Genomic DNA, 19572 nt, shown 5'->3' with positions numbered 1-19572 from the left:
GTGAGAAACAGCCAAGGCTGGTGAGTTAAGGGGGCACAGCAGTACTCCAGTTCCAGGTTGTACCCCAAGGATCCCGTCATAGTGCACAGACCCTGACATTGTGGCAACAAGCTGATTTCTCTACAGACTAAAAACTCTGCCACCTTCCTCTCCCTGCGCTGACATGCACCAGCAATTGCCTGGTTGTCACTCCCTGTCAGTGCTTTGTCTAGGGGTCCCGTTTCTGAGCAGTGACCCCCCACTACACCCACAGCTCCATGGAGCCGGCAGATGGCCCAGGGCCAACTCATGGCAGATGATCTGATCTCACTGGACAGGGGACGCCAGCCCTGTGGGGACGCCAGCCTTTCCCCCAAACAATGGGGCTTTCTGGACTCCCCCTAATTGTGAACTCTGGATTCTTGGGGATGCTCTAGTGGTGTGGAGGAGGGAGAGGCTCTGAACTGGACACGTGGCTCAGCAAAATTGGGGGGGTGGGCACCTAGGAGCTCTTCTTTAGCCACTTCACCAAGATGCTCATCTCGAGGACTCTGGCCCAGCAGGGCTGAGCAGCCAGCATGGGATGTCCCAAGCAGAGCCGGCGTCCTGCTCTGCTCCCCAGAGAGGCAGCCTGTTGGGGGCATTCTCCAGCTTCTACTGCCAGCTTGCTACCTAGCTCCATGGCCTGTCCCGACCTTCCCAAAGACATGGCTTACCCTTTCTGGGAGTTTCCACTGCCTAGAGCAGAAGAGCTTCTGGGGAGAGCCTCTTCCATCCCCCCTGCTCAGCAAGGAAGAGGCTGATAGGAATGGGAGGCCATTTCCTGCTCAGCAGCTTCAGCACACCATGGCTGCCCAATTCAGGACCACGCTGAGCCCTGAGCGTGCATGACCGTGTGGGAAACAGCAGCTCGTCACACCCTGTAACCACCAAATATTTCCTCACACAAATACATTTCCCAGAATTCCTTTATCCGCAGACCAGGGCTCCCAGGGATAAAAGTCCAAGCTCTGGGTATGTCCCAGCCCAGACAGCACCTACTCTTCCAGCTTCCCAGGGTGCTATGAAGAGGCTCCTTCCATCACATGAGCCACACAGCATGAGCTTCCCCATCTCCTCTTTGTAGCTAAGTTCCTTTAAAGCCGTGCGACCATGCAGCACCTATTAAGCATTGTTAGGATATAGATATTCAGGCCTGTCTGTAAAGGCCTGTACTTTAAGAATTTAGGGGTATTCTTATCACTTGGCTAGTTCTAGAAGTATAAAAGAAAGAATCAAAATCACTGTCTGCTGGTGTAAGGGCCTTCTCTTACTGTGACAGTTTGAGGCCCTGTTCTTAGGCTAAGGCCTTTGGCTAAGCAGCAGAGGCAGCCATAAGCTAGGAAGCGACAGGTCACATCCTCACATTCCAAACTAGTCACATTGAAAGAAGGTGCTATTGGGCTGTTAGGAATACAATCCTGTCCTGATAATGCCTATCACCTCCAGAAAAAGGGAAGTGCCTAGAAAATGTAAAAGGAAACAGCATCCTGTCTGGCAAGAACTCACTTATCAATACTGGGATGTGAAATCCTCACTTCTGTATTGTTTTGTCATTATAGTTCCCACTTTGCTATTGTTTGTCTGTATAATCTCTGTCTGGTTCTGTGATTGTTCCTGTCTGCTGTATAATTAATTTTGCTGGGTGTAAACTAATTAAGGTGGTGGGATATAATTGGTTACATAATCATGTTACAATATGTTAGGATTGGTTAGTTAAATTTCAGGAAAATGATTGGTTAAGGTATAGCTAAGCAGAACTGAAGTTTTACTATCTAATCTGTAGTCAATGAGGAAGTGAGTGGGCCTTGGTGGGAGGGGGTGGGTGTGTGTAAAGGGGGAAATGGGAACAGGGAATGGGGGTAAGGAAATTGGAACCATGTTTTTCTAAAGGGGGAAATGGGAACAGGGAATGGGAGTAAGGAAATTGGAATAATGTTTGGCTAAGGGCAGGAATGGGAACAGGGACACAGGTGTAAGGCTCTGTGGTGTCAGAGCTGGGAAGGAGGATACTAAGGAAGGAAACTGGAATCATGCTTGCTGGAAGTTCACCCCAATAAACATCGAATTGTTTGCACCTTTGGACTTCGGGTATTGTTGCTCTCTGTTCATGCGAGAAGGACCAGGGAAGTGAGTGGGTGAAGGAATAAGCCCCCTAACAAGCATCACGCCGGCACTCAGGCTGCGATGGGGAGAGAAGCCTCTCCCTCAGCCCCAGACCTGCCGCATCTCCCCGCTGGCCCCAGCCCAGCCCAGCCCCACACTTGCTGCAGCTGGGGGAGAGGCGCCCCTTCCCCGGCTCCAACCCAGCCCCGGCCCGAACCTGCCACAGCTGGGGGAGAGACGCCCATCCTACAGCCCCAGCCCAGGTGCTGCTGCGGGGAGAGAGAGCTGGGGGGGGGGAGGTCCTCTCTCCCCACCATAGCCCCAGGACAGCTTGCACATCAGACCCCTCACTCCCCCACACCCCAACCCTTTGCCCAGCACTGAGCCCCTCATCCCTGGCCCCACCCCAGAGCCTGCACCCCCAGCCAGAACCCTCACCACCCCCTGCATCCCAACCCTCTGCTCTAGCCTTGAGTCCACTCCCACACTCCGAACCCCTCAGCCCCACCCCACCACATGAATTTTGTTATGTGCACCTGTCAAGGTTCCTTCCCCACTATGAACTCTAGGGTACAAATGTGGGGACCTACATAAAAGACCCCCAAAGCTTATTTCTACCAGCTTAGGTTAAAACTTCCACAAGGCACAAATTCTTTGCCCTTGGATTAGGTAAAACGCTGCCACCACCAAGTGTTTTAGACAAAACAGAGAAAGGACCACTTGGAGTTCCTATTTCCCCAAAATATCCCCCCAAGCCCTTACACCCCCTTTCCTAGGGAGGCTTGAGAATAAACATGATGAGCACAAACCCCTTTGATTTTTAAAACCCAAAAAACCCAATCAGATTCTTAAAAATCAGAACTTTATTAGAAGAACAAAAAAAGATAAGAGAACAACTCTGTAAGATCAGAATGGAAGATAATCTAACAGGCAGTCAGATTCAAAACATAGAGAATCCCTCTAGGCAAAACCTTAAGTTACAAAAAGACACAAAAACAGGAATAAATGTTTCCTCCAGCACAGCAAATTTACAAGCCAAAAAACAAAGAAAACCTAACACATTTTCTAGCTAGATTACTTACTAACTCTACAGGAGTTGGAGGGCTTGCATCCTTGACCTGTTCCCGGCAAAGGTATCACACAGACAGACAGACAAAAGCCTTTTTCCCCCCCTCCAGATTTGAAAGTATCTTGTCCCCTCATTAATCATTTTGGGTCAGGTGCCAGCGAGGTTACCTTAGCTTCTTAACCCTTTACAGGTGAAAGGATTTTGCCTCTGGCCAGGAGGGATTTTATAGCACTGTATACAGAAAGGTGGTTACCCTTCCCTTTATATTTATGACATGCCACCCAAATCACAGATAGGGTGAAACACTGCCTGTGATTTCTTCCTGGAGCTCTAGGAGAAAAGAGAGTTAATAAGACACATGCATCTCTAAATATACTACTAACTGTATAAAGACTAACAATATTTTCCACATCTCAAGGACGATTTTAATCAGTTGATTCTGGGAAACTTTCATGGGAGAGTGCATCAGCCACTTCGTTAGAAGCTCCTGAAATGTGTTGTATGTCGAAATCAAAATCTTGGAGAGCTAAACTTCACCAAAGAAGTTTTTTGTTATTTCCCTTGGCGGTATGAAGCCACTGTAGCGCAGCATGGTCGGTTTGCAGGTGGAAATGCCATCCCCAAATGTATGGGCGTAGCTTTTCCAAAGCGTAGAAACATTCCTTTTCACTGATTGACCAGTGGCTTTCCCTCTCAGACAGCTTCTTGCTGAGAAACACGACAGGATGGAATTCTTGATTTGGTCCTTCCTGCATTAAGACTACTCCCACACCACGCTCGGATGGATCTTTGGTTACTAGGAACGGTTTGGGGCCCTTCGCACAGGGTCAGACATGAGTGTCGCTTTAAGCTGGTTAAAGGCCTTGTGACACTCTTCAGTCCACTGAACTGCATTTGGCTGTTTCTTTTTGGTTAGGTCCGTCAGTATGGCGGCCATTTGGCTGTATTGCGGTACAAATCGCCTGTAATATCCAGCCAAGCCTAAGAAGGATTGGACCTGTTTCTTTGACTTTGGGACAGGCCACTTTTGGATAGCATCCACTTTGGCCTGTAGGGGGTTGATAATTCCTTGACCCACCTGGTGTCCAAGGTAAGTCACTCTGTTTAGGCCTATTTGACACTTCTTAGCCGTAACAGTTAGTCCTGCCTCCCTTATGCGCTTGAAGACTTTTCGTAGATGTTCCAGGTGTTCTGCCCATGAGTCAGAAAATATGGCCACATCGTCAAGGTAGGCAACTGCATATTCTCCCAATCCCACTAGGACACCATCTACAAGTTTTTGGAAGGTGGTGGGTGCATTCCGCAGCCTGAAAGGGAGCACATTAAATTCATACAGCCTGACATATGTGATGAAGGTTGACCTTTCCTTGGCGGATTCATCTAGCGGTACCTGCCAGCACTCCTTGGTTAACTCCAAGGTAGAGATGAACTGGGCCCGTCCCAGTTTCTCCAATTATTACTCTGTGAGTGGCACTGGATAGTTGTCTGGGCGAGTTACAGCATTTAGCTTACAGTAGTCCATGCAAAAACGTATCTCCCCATCTGGTTTGGGGACTGGAGATGCCCATGCACTGCCAGAGGGGCGGATTACACCCACCTGTAGCATATCCTGGATCTCCCGTTCTATAGCAGTTTTAGCTTGAGGAGACACCCGGTAAGGTTGGGCTCTAATTGGGTGAGCATTACCTGTGTCAATGGAGTGGTATGCCCGTTCAGTCAGTCCTGGGGTGGCCGAGAACATCAGCGCGTAGCTAGTGCACAGCTCCTTGATCTGCTGTTGCTGCATATGCCCAAGGGTCATGGAGAGGTTCACCTCTTTCACGCCACCATCACCTTTCCCTTCGTAGCAGACATCTTCAGGCCACTCCACGTCATCTCCTCTCTGGGCTGTAAACTGACAAACCTTTAATTCTCTGGAATAAAAGGGCTTTAGAGAATTAATATGGTACACCTTAGGCTTTCGGTTTGAGGTGGGGAATGCTATGAGATAATTAACAGCTCCCAGGTGCTCTTGGACCGTGAATGACCCTTTCCATCACGCTTCCATTTTGTGGGCCTGGAGCACCTTTAAGACCATGACCTGGTCCCCTACGTTGAAGGAAAGCTCTCTGGCATGTTTATCATACCAGGCTTTTTGCTCTTTTTAAGCATCTTTTAGGTTTTCTTTAGCAACGGCTAAAGAGGTTCAGAGGGAGAACAATTAAAGAGTTTACCCTGAATAAGATTTATACAGGGTAAAACGGATTTATCTGGGGTTTGGATCCCATTGGGAGCTGGACATCTGAGTGTTAGAGACAGGAACACTTCTTAAGCTGTTTTCAGTTTAGCCTGCAGCTGTTGGAGGATGTGGTTCAGACCTGGGTCTGGGTTTGTAACAGACTAGCATGTCTGGCTCAAACTGGCAAGGTTCTGGAGTCCCAAGCCGGCAGGGAAAATGGGTTAGAAGTACTCTCAGCACATCTGTTGGCAGTTCCCAAGGGGTTTTCTGTGACCCAAACCATCACAGAGGTGACCAGCCCTCTGTGGAGAAAGAAGTGGTTCAGGACTATTTAGAAAAGCTGGATGAGCACAAGTCCATGGGGCTGGATGCGCTGCATCCGAGGGTGTTAAAGGAGTTGGCGGATGTGATTGTAGAGCCATTGGCTATTATCTTTGAAAACTCATGGTGATTGGAGGAGGTTCCAGATGACTGGAAAAAGGCTAATGTAGTGCCCATCTTTAAAAAAGGGAAGAAGGTTGATCCAGGAAACTACAGGCCAGCCAGCCTTACCTCAGTCCCTGGAAAAATCATGGAGCAGGTCCTCAGAGAATTAATTGTGAAGCACTTAGAGGAGAGGAAAGTGATCAGGAACAGTCAGCATGGATTCACCAAGGGAAAGTCATGCCTGACTAACCTAATTGCCTTCTATGATGAGATAACTGGCTCTGTGGATGAGGGGAAAGCAGTGGACATGTTGTTCCTTGACTTTAGCAAAGCTTTTGATATGGTCTCCCACAGTATTCTTGCCAGCAAGTTAAAGAAGTATGGGCTGGATGAATGGATTACAAGGTGGAGAGAAAGCTGGCTAGATAATCGGGCTCAACGGGTAGTGATCAATGGCTCCATGTCTAGTTGGCAGCTGGTATCAAGCGGAGTGCCCCAAAGGTCAGTCCTGGGGCCAGTTTTGTTCAATATCTTCATTAATGATCTGAAGGATGGCCTGGATTGCACCCTCAGCACGTTTGCAGATGACACTAAATTGGCAGGAGTGGTAGATATGCTGGAGGGTAGGGATAGGATACAGAGGGCCTTAGACAAATTAGAGGATTGGGCCAGAAGAAATCTGATGAGGTTCTACATATTTGGGGTCGGGAAGGAATTTTCCTCCAGGGTAGATTGGAAGAGGCCCTGGAGGTTTTTCGCCTTCCTCTGTAGCATGGGGCACAGGTCGCTTGCTGGAGGATTCTCGGCTCCTTGAAGACTTTAAACCACGATTTGAGGACTTCAATAGCTCAGACATAGGTGAGAGGTTTTTCGCAGGAGTGGGTGGGTGAGATTCTGTGGCCTGCGTTGTGCAGGAGGTCAGATTAGATGATCATAATGGTCCCTTCTGACCGTAATATCTATGAATCTATGAAGGACAAGTGCAGAGTCCTGCACTTAGGATGGAAGAATCCCATTCACTGCTACAGACTAGGGACCGAGTGGTTAGGCAGCAGTTCTACAGAAAAGGACCTAGGGGTTACAATGGACAAGAAGCTGGATATGAGTCAACAGTGTGCCCTTGTTGCCAAGAAGGTTAACAGCATTTTGGCATTGCCAGCAGGTCGAGGGACGTGATCATTCCCCTCTATTCGGCATTGGTGAGGCCTCATCTGGAGTACCGTGTCCAGTTTTGGGCCCCACACTATAAGAAGGATGTCGAAAAATTGGAAAGAGTCCTGCAGAAGGGAACAAAAATGATTAGGGGGCTGGAGCACATGACTTATGAGGAGAGGCTGAGGGGACTGGTATTGTTTAGTCTGCAGAAGAGAAGAATGATGGGGGATTTGATAGCTGTTTTCAACTACCTGAAAGGGGGTTCCAAAGAGGATGGCTCTAGACTGTTCTCAGTGGTAGCAGATAACAGAACAAGGAGTAATGGTCTCAGGTTGCACTGTGGGAGATTTAGGTTGGATATTAGGAAAAACTTGTTTTCTAGGAGGGTGGTGAAGCAGTGGAATGGGTTACCTAGGGAGGTGGTGGAACCTCCTTCCTTAGTGGTTTTTAAGGTCAGGCTTGACAAAGCCCTGGCTGGGATGATTTAGTTGGGGATTGGTCCTGCTTTGAGCAGGGGGTTGGACTTGATGACCTCCTGAGGTTCCTTCCAACCCTGACATTCTATGATTCTAAGCCATAACTGATTGGTTGGGGAGCTGCCCCTCTGGGGCAGCTAAGAGGGCTATTCGTCACAGCTGAGAGCCACATGTGCACCTTCTCCCCCTTGTGATACATGTGCAGTTGCTTCTAGGAGGAAGTGCTGGACGGGGCAGCCTTCAGGCAGGTCCAGCTTGGGGGGCCGTCGCTGCTGGGTGCCAACTTCCAGGGGGCACGTGTCACTGCACTGCTTTCCTTTTTTTTTCCCCCTCTGCTGACTGGCCAGCAGGAGGGCTGGATTTGGTTTGCTTGGGTGGCTCTTTGCTCGGAGAAGGGTGGGGGCACTGAAAACATTTTTTCACCTGGGCATCGAAACAGCGAGGGCCACTACTGCCATCAGCCCCTCCATAAGCTTCAGGGCTCGTTACATTAATGAGGTTGTTTGTGCTTCCTGTCCTGAGTACATTGCATTAGGCCAATGCACTGGCGAAGGAAGCTGGTTACAACCCTGTCCCTAGCAGATAGAGTATTGTTCACAGGGCTGGAGGGTTTTAGCAGCCCAGAGATCATTAAATCCCAGCAATGTAGAACTGACTGGTCAGGGGTTCCCACATGCCATCTGACTGTAGAGCTCGCCCTGCACCCCCCTTCCCACTCAACCCTCAGGCCCTTGCGGTAATGACAAACAGGGATGAGGGGTGAAGCAACCAAGTAGGGGAGTTAGCATCTTCAGCCGCACCCTGCTGTGATGTTACTGATATAAGTTGTGACCGTATAGATCATTGTTGCAACCACTGTTATATATTTGCAGCAAATATTGTATAAAAGTTGTCGTGTGAGGTGTCTATGAAAAGGTTATGATTTGCTGGTTATGATTATGCTATTGGTATTCATGTATCATTTTTGTATTTAAAGTTATAAGTATTGGCTCTATCCTGTCTGTATTTCAAACTAGTGCTATGCTTCTCGGTGACACCCCAGACAATGTGGCGTCAGCACTGCCTAGGCTGCTTGATGGCCCATTAAGGACCATCAGCTATACAACTGACCCATAGAGAGAAGGCAGATGCACCTTGTGACTCAGCAAGGCATTCAGCCGTACCCTGCTCTAACCATGGAGGTGGGCAGGTTCCCAGCCAACCAACCCTGCAGCCTGAGCTTCCTGCCTGGCTGGTAGAGCAGCTAGTGAGAATCCTGCCACTCAGCAGCACTGGGAGAGGAACCAGACCTGGATTCCCGAGCCCCAGGAATGGGCTCTGGATTCAGGCCCAGGGAGGGAAAGGACCGGCCTGGATTCTCAGGAGGTAGGTGCCAGGCTGCTGCCCATGCCCTGCCCCCAAAGTGCCATGCCCAGCTGTGTTGTTCCAATCCCTCTCCCCACGCCAGCAGTGACCTTGGTGCCCCTCGCTGGAGTGAGCTCTTGTGTGCAGCCAGCTCTGCCAAGCACAGCTCACTTCAGAGCCCCCACTTAGCACTAGCGAGGAGCAGCACAGGATTGCAGGCCTCCCTTTTCACACCGGGCCTGTCTGACTCCTGTGCACCAGACAGAAGAGTCCCTGCATCACATTGTTTGTCCTTATTTCCTGTCGCAACACCAGGGCTCAGAATAAAACCCGTTAGCAGGACAAAGCAGGCTCCAGGCCCCTGCATGCTCTTGCCTCGCAGCCGTCCTCCAAGCAAACCATCAGCTCCTCCCTTCGCTTACAAGATGATTCCAGTAGCCTCAGCTTGCTGGGAGCAGCATCCGCAGGGCTCCTGTAGCATGAACAAGCTTCACAGCCTTAGCCTAACAGCGCATTCAGAAGCCTACCTATTCCTGTGTCCGTGCACCAGATGCTCACCCTCTAGCCCTGTCTCTCCCTCATAGAATCATAGACTATTAGGGTTGGAAGGGACCTCAGGAGGTCATCTAGTCCAACCCCCTGCTCAAAGCAGGACCAACCCCAACTAAATCATCCCATGCAGAGCTTTGTCAAGCCGGGCCTTAAAAACCTCTAAGGAAGGAGATTCCACCACCTCCCTAGGTAACACATTCCAGTGTTTCACCACCCTCAGTTTGCTCCCCCCCCCGCCCCCCGGCTTAGCACTTCCCACCAATGTTCAGCACCTCTGCAGGGAACTGCCCACTGCGGATCGGCCCAAGCGGCTCAGTGAGCCCTTAGGAAATGGGTGCGGCAGGGAGCAGCCAATGCAGGAGAGACAAGCAGCAGCTCAGGGGCCTGAACTACAGGAGAGCTCCTTCTGCTGGTAGCAGTGGAATAGCTCTGAGCATCCGTGTAGGGCTGGCCAGTAGGTGGTGCCATCCAATACACAAGGCCCGTATGGTAGAGTGCAGCACACAGAAACTCTAGCTCCCAGAGTGCCCTGCCCAGCCAGGCTCTGCAGGGACGGCTGTGAGCATTGACTGCTCTGCTGCAATCTGTGCCCTTCTAATACCCAGGCAGCCCATCTGCTCCCTGCCCGGTCAGGGGCTGCCTTCCCTTGCCCCTGCAGAGTCGCTCACCTGCCCCTCTTTCAACGGCACAATCCAGTATTGGGGAGCCCTGCCAGCTGCTCCTGATTCCCCACCCCACTGCACTGTCACACTGGGCCCTCCCACCCCAGCCCATGTAGTGCTCTGGGTGCCTGCTCCAGCCTTCAGCCACACAATGTGCCCCCTTGTAACACCACCTGTCTGGACACTTTAGAGTTTATGTAGGCCAGGACCCCCAGACAGACCCCTGGCCTCCCCACTCAGGCCAGACTCCCCCCAACCACGCCCCTGGCCTCCCCACTCTAGCCAGACCCTCTGTGACGTTATTGACATAAACTGTGACCATATAGATCATTGTTGCAACCACTGTTATATAATTGCAGCAAATATTGTACAAAGGTGGTCGTGTGAGGTGTCCATGAAAAGGTTATGATTTGCTGGTTATGATTATGCTATCTGTATGTATGTACCATTTTTGTAGTTGAAGTTAGGAATGGTTTCAGAGTAGCAGCCGTGTTAGTCTGTATTCACAAAAAGAAAAGGAGTACTTGTGGCACCTTAGAGACTAACCAATTTATTTGAGCATGAGCTTTCGTGAGCTAGTGAGCTGTAGCTCACGAAAGCTCATGCTCAAATAAATTGGTTAGTCTCTAAGGTGCCACAAGTACTCCTTTTCTTTTTGCGAAGTTATGAATATTGGCTATGTACTTGTATCTCAATGTGTTTTGATTCTAAGTAGCCTCAATAAAGCATTTGGTCAGCTTCTTGAGAAAGAACCATTCTCAGTAAGTGCCCAAACAAGAAACACTTAACTGACAATGAACATTGGGAGATGCCAATCCACATCTCAGCTTTCCTGGGAACATGTAAACAATGGAGTCAGCCTGTAAAGAATTGAGTCATGCATGGACATGTGACTTGCCCATATGACTCCAGGCTCCATCTTGCTGCTGTGATTTCCACAGGAAGAACCGAGGGGTGTCCTTCCGCATGAAGAGGATATAAAAGGCCCTGGAAACCCCTCCATTGGTCTTCAATCTTGCTTCTTGCCTCTGGACGAACTTTGATACAAACTGAAGCTCTGAACCAAAGACTGAATGACCGATCCCAGCAGTGGATGTGCTCCAGAGACTTGATTTGAACCTGCAGTTTATTCTATCACTGCTACAAGCCTGAACCAAGAACTTTGCCATTACTGTATGTAATTGATTCCATTTAACCAGTTCTAGCTCTCATCTATATCTTTTTCCTTTTATGAATAAAGCTTTAGATTTTAGATTCTAAAGGATTGGCAACAGTGTAATTTGTGGGTAAGATCTGATTTGTATATTGACCTGGGTCTGGGGCTTGGTCCTTTGGGATCGAGAGAACCTTTTTTCTTTTACTAGGGTATTGGTTTTCATTACCATTCGTCCCCATGAGTGGCATTGGTGGTGATACTGGGAAATTGGAGTGTCCAAGGGAATTGCTTGTGTGACTTATGGTTAGCCAGTGGGGTAAACCAAAGTCCTCTCTGTCTGGTTGGTTTGGTGTGCCTTAAAGGTGGAGAAACCCCAGCCTTGAGCTGTAACTGCCCTGCTATAAGCAATTTGTTCTGAATAGGTACTCTCATTTGTGTCCCACCAAGGGCAGCATCGTTACAGTGGTGTAGTCGTGCTTGGATCCACAGATCCAGGTCAATTAAGCTATGGATCAAAACCCCACACTATCCAAATTTTGAATTTTGGTATTGAGAGTTTGGTTGGTTAAAAAGCAGTTACAATGGGTGAGCAAAGAGCATATGAGGAGGGCCTTGACAAAAAAGCCCTGGAAGATTTGTGTTCAGAAAAGGCGATAAGCTTTAAAAAGAAAGCTACAAATCAAGAACTGAGAGATCTGTAAATGGCCAGTAATCAGAAGGCAGGAGCACAGCCCTTACCTGATATGAATTTACTGTTGTCACCGACTCACACGTCTTGCCCACTCTTGGCCCCATGCGGTCCTTGGGGGGAACCCCCTTCAGTGTGACAGACCTTCTCGGGGGTCCACTCTCTCTCAGGGGTTAAGCCCCTCCGCCTCCTGGAACCGCACCTCTCAGAGCCTTTAGCATGCCTGTCTCTCGCGGTGGGCCCCCTCAGGGAGTCCACTCCCTCTGGACCCCCAGAGCCTCCACTCCCAGAGGGAATAATGCAACCCTGATCTCTAGACCAGAGCAACTCTCAGTCAGCATGAAAGAGGAGGGTTTATTGCAGCATCGGAAACTCTCAGGGCCCTCAGGCCTGGCCTCCCTCAGCACAGTATGTCTAAATCTCTCCTGCATCCAGGTGGGCTCTGCTTGCTCTCTCTCTCTCCAGTCCTGAGCCCTCCATGCTTTCCAGCTGGGTATCTGATATCACCTACCCCAAGTCCCGCCTCTGTCCATGGGCCTCCTCTCCTCTCTTCTGTCCCCCTCTGGCTGGAACTGACTGGTCAGGTCACCGGGATCCTCTCTTCACAGCCCATTGTCCTTGCACTGGCCAGAACCAGCTGTGACTTCCAAGCTGGGCCTCCCAGTCTCCAGTTGCTGGGGTATTCATTCTCCAGGCCATTGGCTGGGGTCCCAAGTCCCATTGCCAGTCCTAACAACAACTCCCTCTCCCATCACCTCGTTAAACCAGTAACACCCATGGACACTGAGTCCCACCCCTTTTGCATGCAAACCATTGAAAAAAACAAGGAAAAACCAAGGAAACCCTCACTTCGTCACAACTGTAAGTATGCTTTTAGCCAGACTCCATCTTGAATGGAATGGTACTAAGCATGATGTAATGGTACATAGCTGGTGTAAGGAAGTTATTGCCTAAGGATCTTTTGATTGGGGAAGATATTAAAGTTTTGTTCAGTCCAGGTAGCCGGTCACAGGAAAGGAATGATCTTAAACCTATTATGTCTATTATGGGCAATGATTTGCCCGGGGAGGGTTTCGCCAAATGTTTGTCTGAGGGAAAGAGCTGTTTGTCTGTGAATGAAGTTTCTAAATGTCTCTCTAATGTCTCAGAAGTGAATCTGGAATTAGATCAAGCACAGGAAAAGCTCACGAAAGCTTATGCTCAAATAAATTTGTTAGTCTCTAAGGTGCCACAAGTCCTCCTTTTCTTTTTGCGAATACAGACTAACATGGCTGCTACTCTGAAACTTGATCAGGAAAATGTTTCTCAGGAGCAGATTAAAGTGGATGGTCAGGTTAAAGCCCTAACTGAGGAAGGAAAGGGTAGATTTTTTGATGGGTGATGGATTATTGGCAAGTACAGCTTGTAAAAGTGAATCTGAAAAAGGTAACACTGATTTGCTGGAAGTAGCTCAATGTAGTGAGAAGAGCAGCAGTTTGTGTGTTGGGAGTAGCAATGTGCCTGGTAAAAAAGCTGCCCCACTATCCCAGTATTTGTCTGTAACCAGCCCTGTGTGGTGGGACAAGGGAGACAAAGGCAGGGAAAGTTTGGATAAGCTCACAAGGCTGCCTAGGCTGAGGGCTTTATCTAGTCAGCCGTTTGGGAAGGCAAGGATAGTGGAAAATGAGTGTCCTATACCTTACCTGTTACCTGTGTGGAGAACTGTGAAAGTAAAGGAAATGTACCTGTGTCTGTTAGGAGTAATGACTTGCCCATGGAGGGAGTTACCCCGGTCTCCAAGCAGTTGTCTGTGAACAGCCCTGTGTGCTGGGACAAGGAAAATGAGATCCCAAGCTGTGTGTCTGTAAAAGGGGAAGGTTTCTCCAGCTCTTCTTTGTCAGTGGAGCAGACAAAAGGTGTCTTTCAGCCTGTGATGGTTGAGGGTAGTGCAGTTGTCTCAGAGGTGGTTCTGGATTCAACTAAAGCCCAGGAAGGGAATGGTCCTACGTTTGTGTCTGCTAGAAAGAATGGTACTGTAACTAGGTTGCATCCAGTTAGTGTCCTAGCAAAATAGCATAAAGGTGATTTGATTGTGTTACTTACGGACGGTGTGGAAACTTGTAGCAAGGAAAAGATTCCTGAATGTGTGTGTGGCAAAGGGAAGAAGAATGCTTCTAACCTTTTATCTAGTGAGTCTATAAGTTTGCCTGAAAGGGGATTGTGTAAGAATCCGCCTGATGGGCCAGAGGTGATTCTGGATGTAAGTGAATCTCAGAAGCTGGTAGTGGCTCAGCAGAGCAATGCTTCTGTGGAGCAAGGTAAAGGTACATTGGTGCTTAGAAAGATTCCTGAAGAGAAAAATTTTCAGGGTAGTCTTTGTAAGCAGTTTGCTGTAGCTAAAGGGCGTGGAAGTGATTTAATCAAGGAAGTTTCAGTTCCTGATAGCCAGAAATTTTCTGCTAGGAAGGAATTCATTGACTTTGCTTTGGAAAGATCCAGTGTGGATAGCTCCAAGAAGGCTTCAGATGGCATAAAAATTGTTAGGAAATTTGGACAGCCCTATAATCAAGTGGCTGTGCTTAACCAGTTTGTTGGAAAGACAACGCTGTTGGAACAGGAAGGTCTCCATGCTAATTCTTTAAGTGAGCAGTCTGTGCTTCAGGGTGTGAGGACAGATTTGGTTACTGGTGTTTCAGAGCAGAACCATTTTATGGCTGAATGCTCAAGGAGGCCGGGAAGCAAACTCTCACTCTTAGGTACTTTGAATTGGTTTGGTATCGCTTTAAAACAGAATCCAGTCTCTAAGTTGCTGGGAGTCACAAGCAAGCAGGCAGAAGATCATCTGTGTAGATGTTCAAAGCACAGAGGGTCTGCAGTTGGTAAACACGCCTAGTCAGCATGCATCCGATGAAGTGAGCTGTAGCTCATGAAAGCTTATGCTCAAATAAATTTGTTAGTCTCTAAAGGTGCCACAAGTACTCCTTTTCTTCTAGCCAGCAAAGGAATTCCTGTAAGCAGGAAGTTTCAGTTTTCAACCTTCTAGAAAAAAGGTGTGTGTGTGTGGGGGGGGGGGGGGGGAGGAACCCAATCCTGCTGAAGGGGAAAATGAGTGTCCAGCCTTGAAATTGGTAGCAGCTGAGAATTTAAAAGCTAGTGTTTGCATTGATGCAAATTACCTGACTGACTGGGGGAAGAAAGATTTGCTGATAGCTATTAGCAAAGAGAGCACAGCCAATCAGCCAGTGAATTCTGTTAAGCAAGAAGGATCAAGGTTTGATCCTTCAGGACAAGGAAGGGAAAAAGAACTTGATTTTGCAGAGGGAAGACACACGGTAACCCTAAAAGGCCCAAACCCCAATTTTTATTAAGCCAAAGGCGTGGCATGACAAAAATGGACACTTGCAATGAATTTGTTATTGCTAATGGTAATTTTTGTAACTAATGTGTTGCTATTACCAAGAACTGTAAAAATGTACAATGTGCCTAATCTTTGGAAAAAACCCTTGAACATGTTAAAAGGAATACACTTTATGTTAAAAGCCCTTGTTATACTGAAGTTTCACAGTTAATACCTGTAAACAGCATTGGAACTTTTCACAGGGGAAAAGACATTCCAGACCAGCTATACTGTATGAAAAGGGAAACTAAGGCACACTACCATATTGCTTTCACAGCTAAATGCCAAGATTCCTATACTATGAATAACGTTAATATCTACATTGTCTTGATATTAAATGGGTTCCAAACATTTGCCAGAGCTTGTATGGATAAAGTAGCTATGTACTTTAGCTCTTGGAAAAATCATACAAAACATACAGGAACCATGCTGCAAGAGCAGATCCAATCCACGATTGTTCTAACCAAGTTTTGCCTTGAGTTCGTAAAGAGATTCAATCATGTTATTGAACAGAACTTGAATAAACCATTTCTGTTATACACGAATACTAGCTGTAGTAAGGCAGAACCAAGGATGGGGAACTCTTGGGATGCAGTCAGTGACGTTTGCATCATCCCTTCCTGCATCAATTGTGCATTGGGGGTGTGACGTTATTGACATAAACTGTGACTGTACAGATCATTGTTGCAACCACTGTTGCTCTACCCTGGGCACAAACCCCTGTAGGTGGGGGCCCTGCTGTCCACCCTTCCCATCTGCCCCAACAGTGCCCTCTGCAGGCCTGAGCCCTGGCCATGTGGGCGAGAGGGGCCATGGGCCAGAGCCGGAGCAGCAGGCAGAGGCAGCTCAAGATAAAGCTGCCTCCCTAGACAGCATGGCCATGGGCTGCCCCTGCGCTGCTCAGATTTGGCCCAGCTGGGCAGATCTGCCACCCTAGGCACTGCATGGCATTCCCAGCGCTAGGGGCTGCTAGCTGTAGGGCTCACCACTGGAGTGTTGGCTGGGGGCAGCCCCATCGTGCCAGCTCTGAGAGTCGCGACTGCAGGAGAGTCTGAGAAACAACGGACTGCGTGGCACTTGCCGCTTCGCCGCAGGCTCCCCCCCAGCATGGCCTGGCTCTGAGGGTGGGGCACCACCTGTGCTGCAGTGGCTGCGAGTGGACCTGGCACTCAGGGTGGGGGAACAGTGCCCGCCCCCTTCCCTGTGGCCCCAGCTGAGGGCTCCAGAACGTGAAGATCCGGTCCCTGGCACAGGATTGGGTTGGGCCCTGGGAGAGGGGGAGGAAAATCCAATCTCTGGCACAGCACCGGGTAGAAGCCCAGGGTGGGTGTGTGCATGTGTGTGACTGGTAGCATCCTTGGGCCCTGTCCGGCCAGCCCATCTCCTGCACTGAACAGCTGGCTGCCCCTTCAATCCTTCAGTTACTGCAGGCCAGTTCTCTCTCCCTCACACCCCTAGCAGGCCAATGGAGGGGGGGGGGCCCTCTGGGACAGGGCAGGTGGCCAGCGCCCCCCGCACTGTGCCAGGGAGGAGGCTGGGTGCTGAGGAGCAACCCTGCTGGGACAGGGGCTGCAGGGCAGAGCATGTGGCCTCACTGTCCACCCCCCTGTGCCTGTGGGAATAACAACACCCCACAGCCAGCGCGGTCTCACACTTCTGGAGATAGGGCCCCTCCCTCCTGCCCCACAGGCCAATGCAAACCCAGAGCAGGCTGGGGCTGCCCAAGGGGCTGGGTGCCAGCAGCAAGAGGGCGATGCGTCATTGCCACGACATCACGCTGCTGCCAGGTGTGCAGGTAGAGTCTGGGCCGGCCAGTTCCCTCTCTAGGGCCTGAGCCCTGCCCCCTGCGAAGCCAGCCCCAGCCCAGCGCTGTGGAAAGGTGGGTCCCGTGTAGTGGCTGGTGAGGAGTTGAGCAAGGGGTTGTCCCTGCCTGGCACTCCCTAGGGATGTTACCCCTGCCGGCTTGCCCCTGGCTCCAGGAGGAGATCAGGGGCGAGGAACCTCGAGCTCTGGGACATAGTTCCCCTGCCGCAGCCCCTCTCTGGGCACCACGGGGATACCGCTGGCATTTGAGGGACATGCCCTAGAAAGGGGAGGATGTATATGGTCCAACAGTGTCCTGGCACCCAGCTTTGCTCAGCATTGTGTTGCCTCTGCCCCTGCCCTCATACTGCCACCTCGGTGCCATTGCCACGATCTCAGGGAAAGCCCCAGGGCCAGGCCAGGCTGGACAAACTGGCCATGGACACTGAATTCCCCTCTGCTCCGGAGGGTGCCCACCAGGGCAGGGCTGGGGCAGGGGATGAGACAGCGGAAGGGACGTCCAGTCCTTGAGCCGGCAGGGCCATGAACCCAGCTGGGTGCAGGCGGGCAGTTTCTGCCAGGGTTGTGTGTGAGAGGTCATGCCCTGTGCCCCAGGGCCCTGCCCCACACACGCCTGGCTCCTAGTGGGGGCAGAGAGCTTTCCAGCACCAGGGCGTGCCCCGCTGGTGCCAGCCCCTATCGCCGCACCCCTAGCCACCGGGCCCTCCCCTCAGCCCAGACAGCACCAGTAGCCGTGTGGGGCACCAGGTCTAGAACCAGGACAAACAATTCCAATATCCCCAGACTCAGTCACAGGATACTCCTAGGCCCTGGCTCCGTGTGGCCTGTGGGTGGCACTGGGAGGGAGGGTTGCCCGCACTTCTGCGCCCTGCTGAGGACGCAGCGTGACAACCAGGCCCAGCTGCCCCTCCGCCATGTGGGAGCCGAATTTCCATCCACCCCTTTGGACAAGCCCCCATGGAATCAGGACAAAGAGCCAAAATTCCAAAGCTTCCCCCAAATCAAAACTTTGTGATTCAAGCCCCAGAACTGGTTGGTTTTGACGTTTCCTTTGTATTAAAATAGTCCCTGTATCTCTTCGCTACACAATAAATATCAGGTAGAAAAACAACAGTGGTCAACATCCCCCTTCCAACACCCGAGCCGGGCAGTGCCAATGGGAGCCCAGCCGGGTGCTGGCACCTCTTCCCATCGCGTCGACACAGCCCCCTGACATGCTGCCCAGCCCAGGTCTCCCCAGCCAGCTCTGACTGTGTTCGTGGTGCCCCACGGGGCGGAGAGTGCCCCCTAACATGTGGCAGCTGCTTCACCCTCCTCCCCGCTGGAGGCCAGCTCGTCCTCGGAGTCAGGCACCGGCGGGCTGGATGGGGCGGGCTCCAGGTTGACGTAGGCGGCGCTCAGGTTGATGTAGTGCTCGCCCTTCAGGGAGGCCATGATGCACTCCACCTCCCCGATCAGGGTGAAGAAGGTGGGGCGCTCCTCGGGGCTTGGAGCCCAGCAGCTCAGCATCACCGCATACCTGCCCCGACAAGAGAGCCCGTTAGAGTCGGGACAGGCCCAGGGGCAGGGAGCTCAGTCGGACACCAGCACTGGACCACCTCCCGCTCCCCCACCTGATCCCCACATGCCAAACCCTCCCAAATTCCCCCATGCTGGGCCCCCGGCACCCCACATACCAGGGAAGGGGAGCTCAAAGGGGATGTCCTGCATGAGGGGATGAGGAGGCTCTGGGGGGCGCCGGGCCGGGCACTGCTCACTGGGGGGGCTGGCAGGCAGAAGTTTGGGAGCTGGGATATGTGGGGTTGATGTGGGGGATGCAGGAGGGAGCAGGGTTGTGGGGGGAGAAGGTCCCCAAGGGGCCCTGGGCCACCCCCCGTGAGGAGGAGGAGGGCACGACACTCACAGCGAGTCCGGGCAGTACTCGGGTTGCGGCAGGCGCCGGCCGCTCAGCAGGTAGGACGTTATGTCGTAGGGATCCACCTCAGGGTACGGTGAGGCCCCACGTGTCAGCAGCTCCCACAGGAGGACCCCGAAGGACCACTGTGCCAGAGAGAACGGGGGTCATTCTAGCAGCACCGTGCATGCGGCAGGGCCGGAAATGCTTGGCGTCCTCTAGGCCAGTGGCACACAACCACCCCACACGGTCCCCCAGAGTCTCCCACCGCACATGTGAGCACTGCCTGAGGGGACCCAGCCCGGGGGCCTGGCCTGGGCAGTGCCCGCAGCAGCAGGTGTGGGAGAATCTGCCCTATCAGGTGTCTGGTCTCCACCAGCAAGGGGACAGCTTCATCCCCGCTCCTCTCCCAGCTCTTTAACTCTGGCTACCCAACCTGCCGGAGAGCCATGTTTTGAGGCCCCACGTAGGCCCAGCATGGGCCAGCGAGGACATGGACCTGCCTGGGTCAGCAACATCTGACGCCCAGGCCACGCTCTCCCTGGGCCACACTCTCCCCTGCCGGGCTCTGACCCCTAGGAATGGGCTCTGCCTGGGCTGGGCTCTCC

At 51.2% G+C, this 19572-nt stretch overlaps 1 protein-coding gene across 1 annotated transcript in view; it reads right to left on the bottom strand.

Annotated features, from left to right (window-relative positions):
* Positions 1-18091: 18091 nt before the first annotated feature.
* The window catches only part of MST1R (macrophage stimulating 1 receptor), a 48156-nt gene continuing 46675 nt past the window's right edge, over positions 18092-19572 (bottom strand). The window contains exons 20-21 of the mRNA XM_074959870.1: positions 18974-19110; positions 18092-18589 (exon numbers count right to left, since the gene is read on the bottom strand). Of these exons, the coding sequence (XP_074815971.1) occupies positions 18358-18589; positions 18974-19110 (369 nt within the window). The 3' untranslated portion in view covers positions 18092-18357. The remainder of the gene's footprint in view (positions 18590-18973; positions 19111-19572) is intronic.

This window comes from Natator depressus, chromosome 7, assembly GCF_965152275.1.
Source record: "Natator depressus isolate rNatDep1 chromosome 7, rNatDep2.hap1, whole genome shotgun sequence".
NCBI classification, from domain to species: Eukaryota; Metazoa; Chordata; order Testudines; family Cheloniidae; genus Natator; species Natator depressus.
This window is presented reverse-complemented; position numbering and strand designations above follow the sequence as displayed.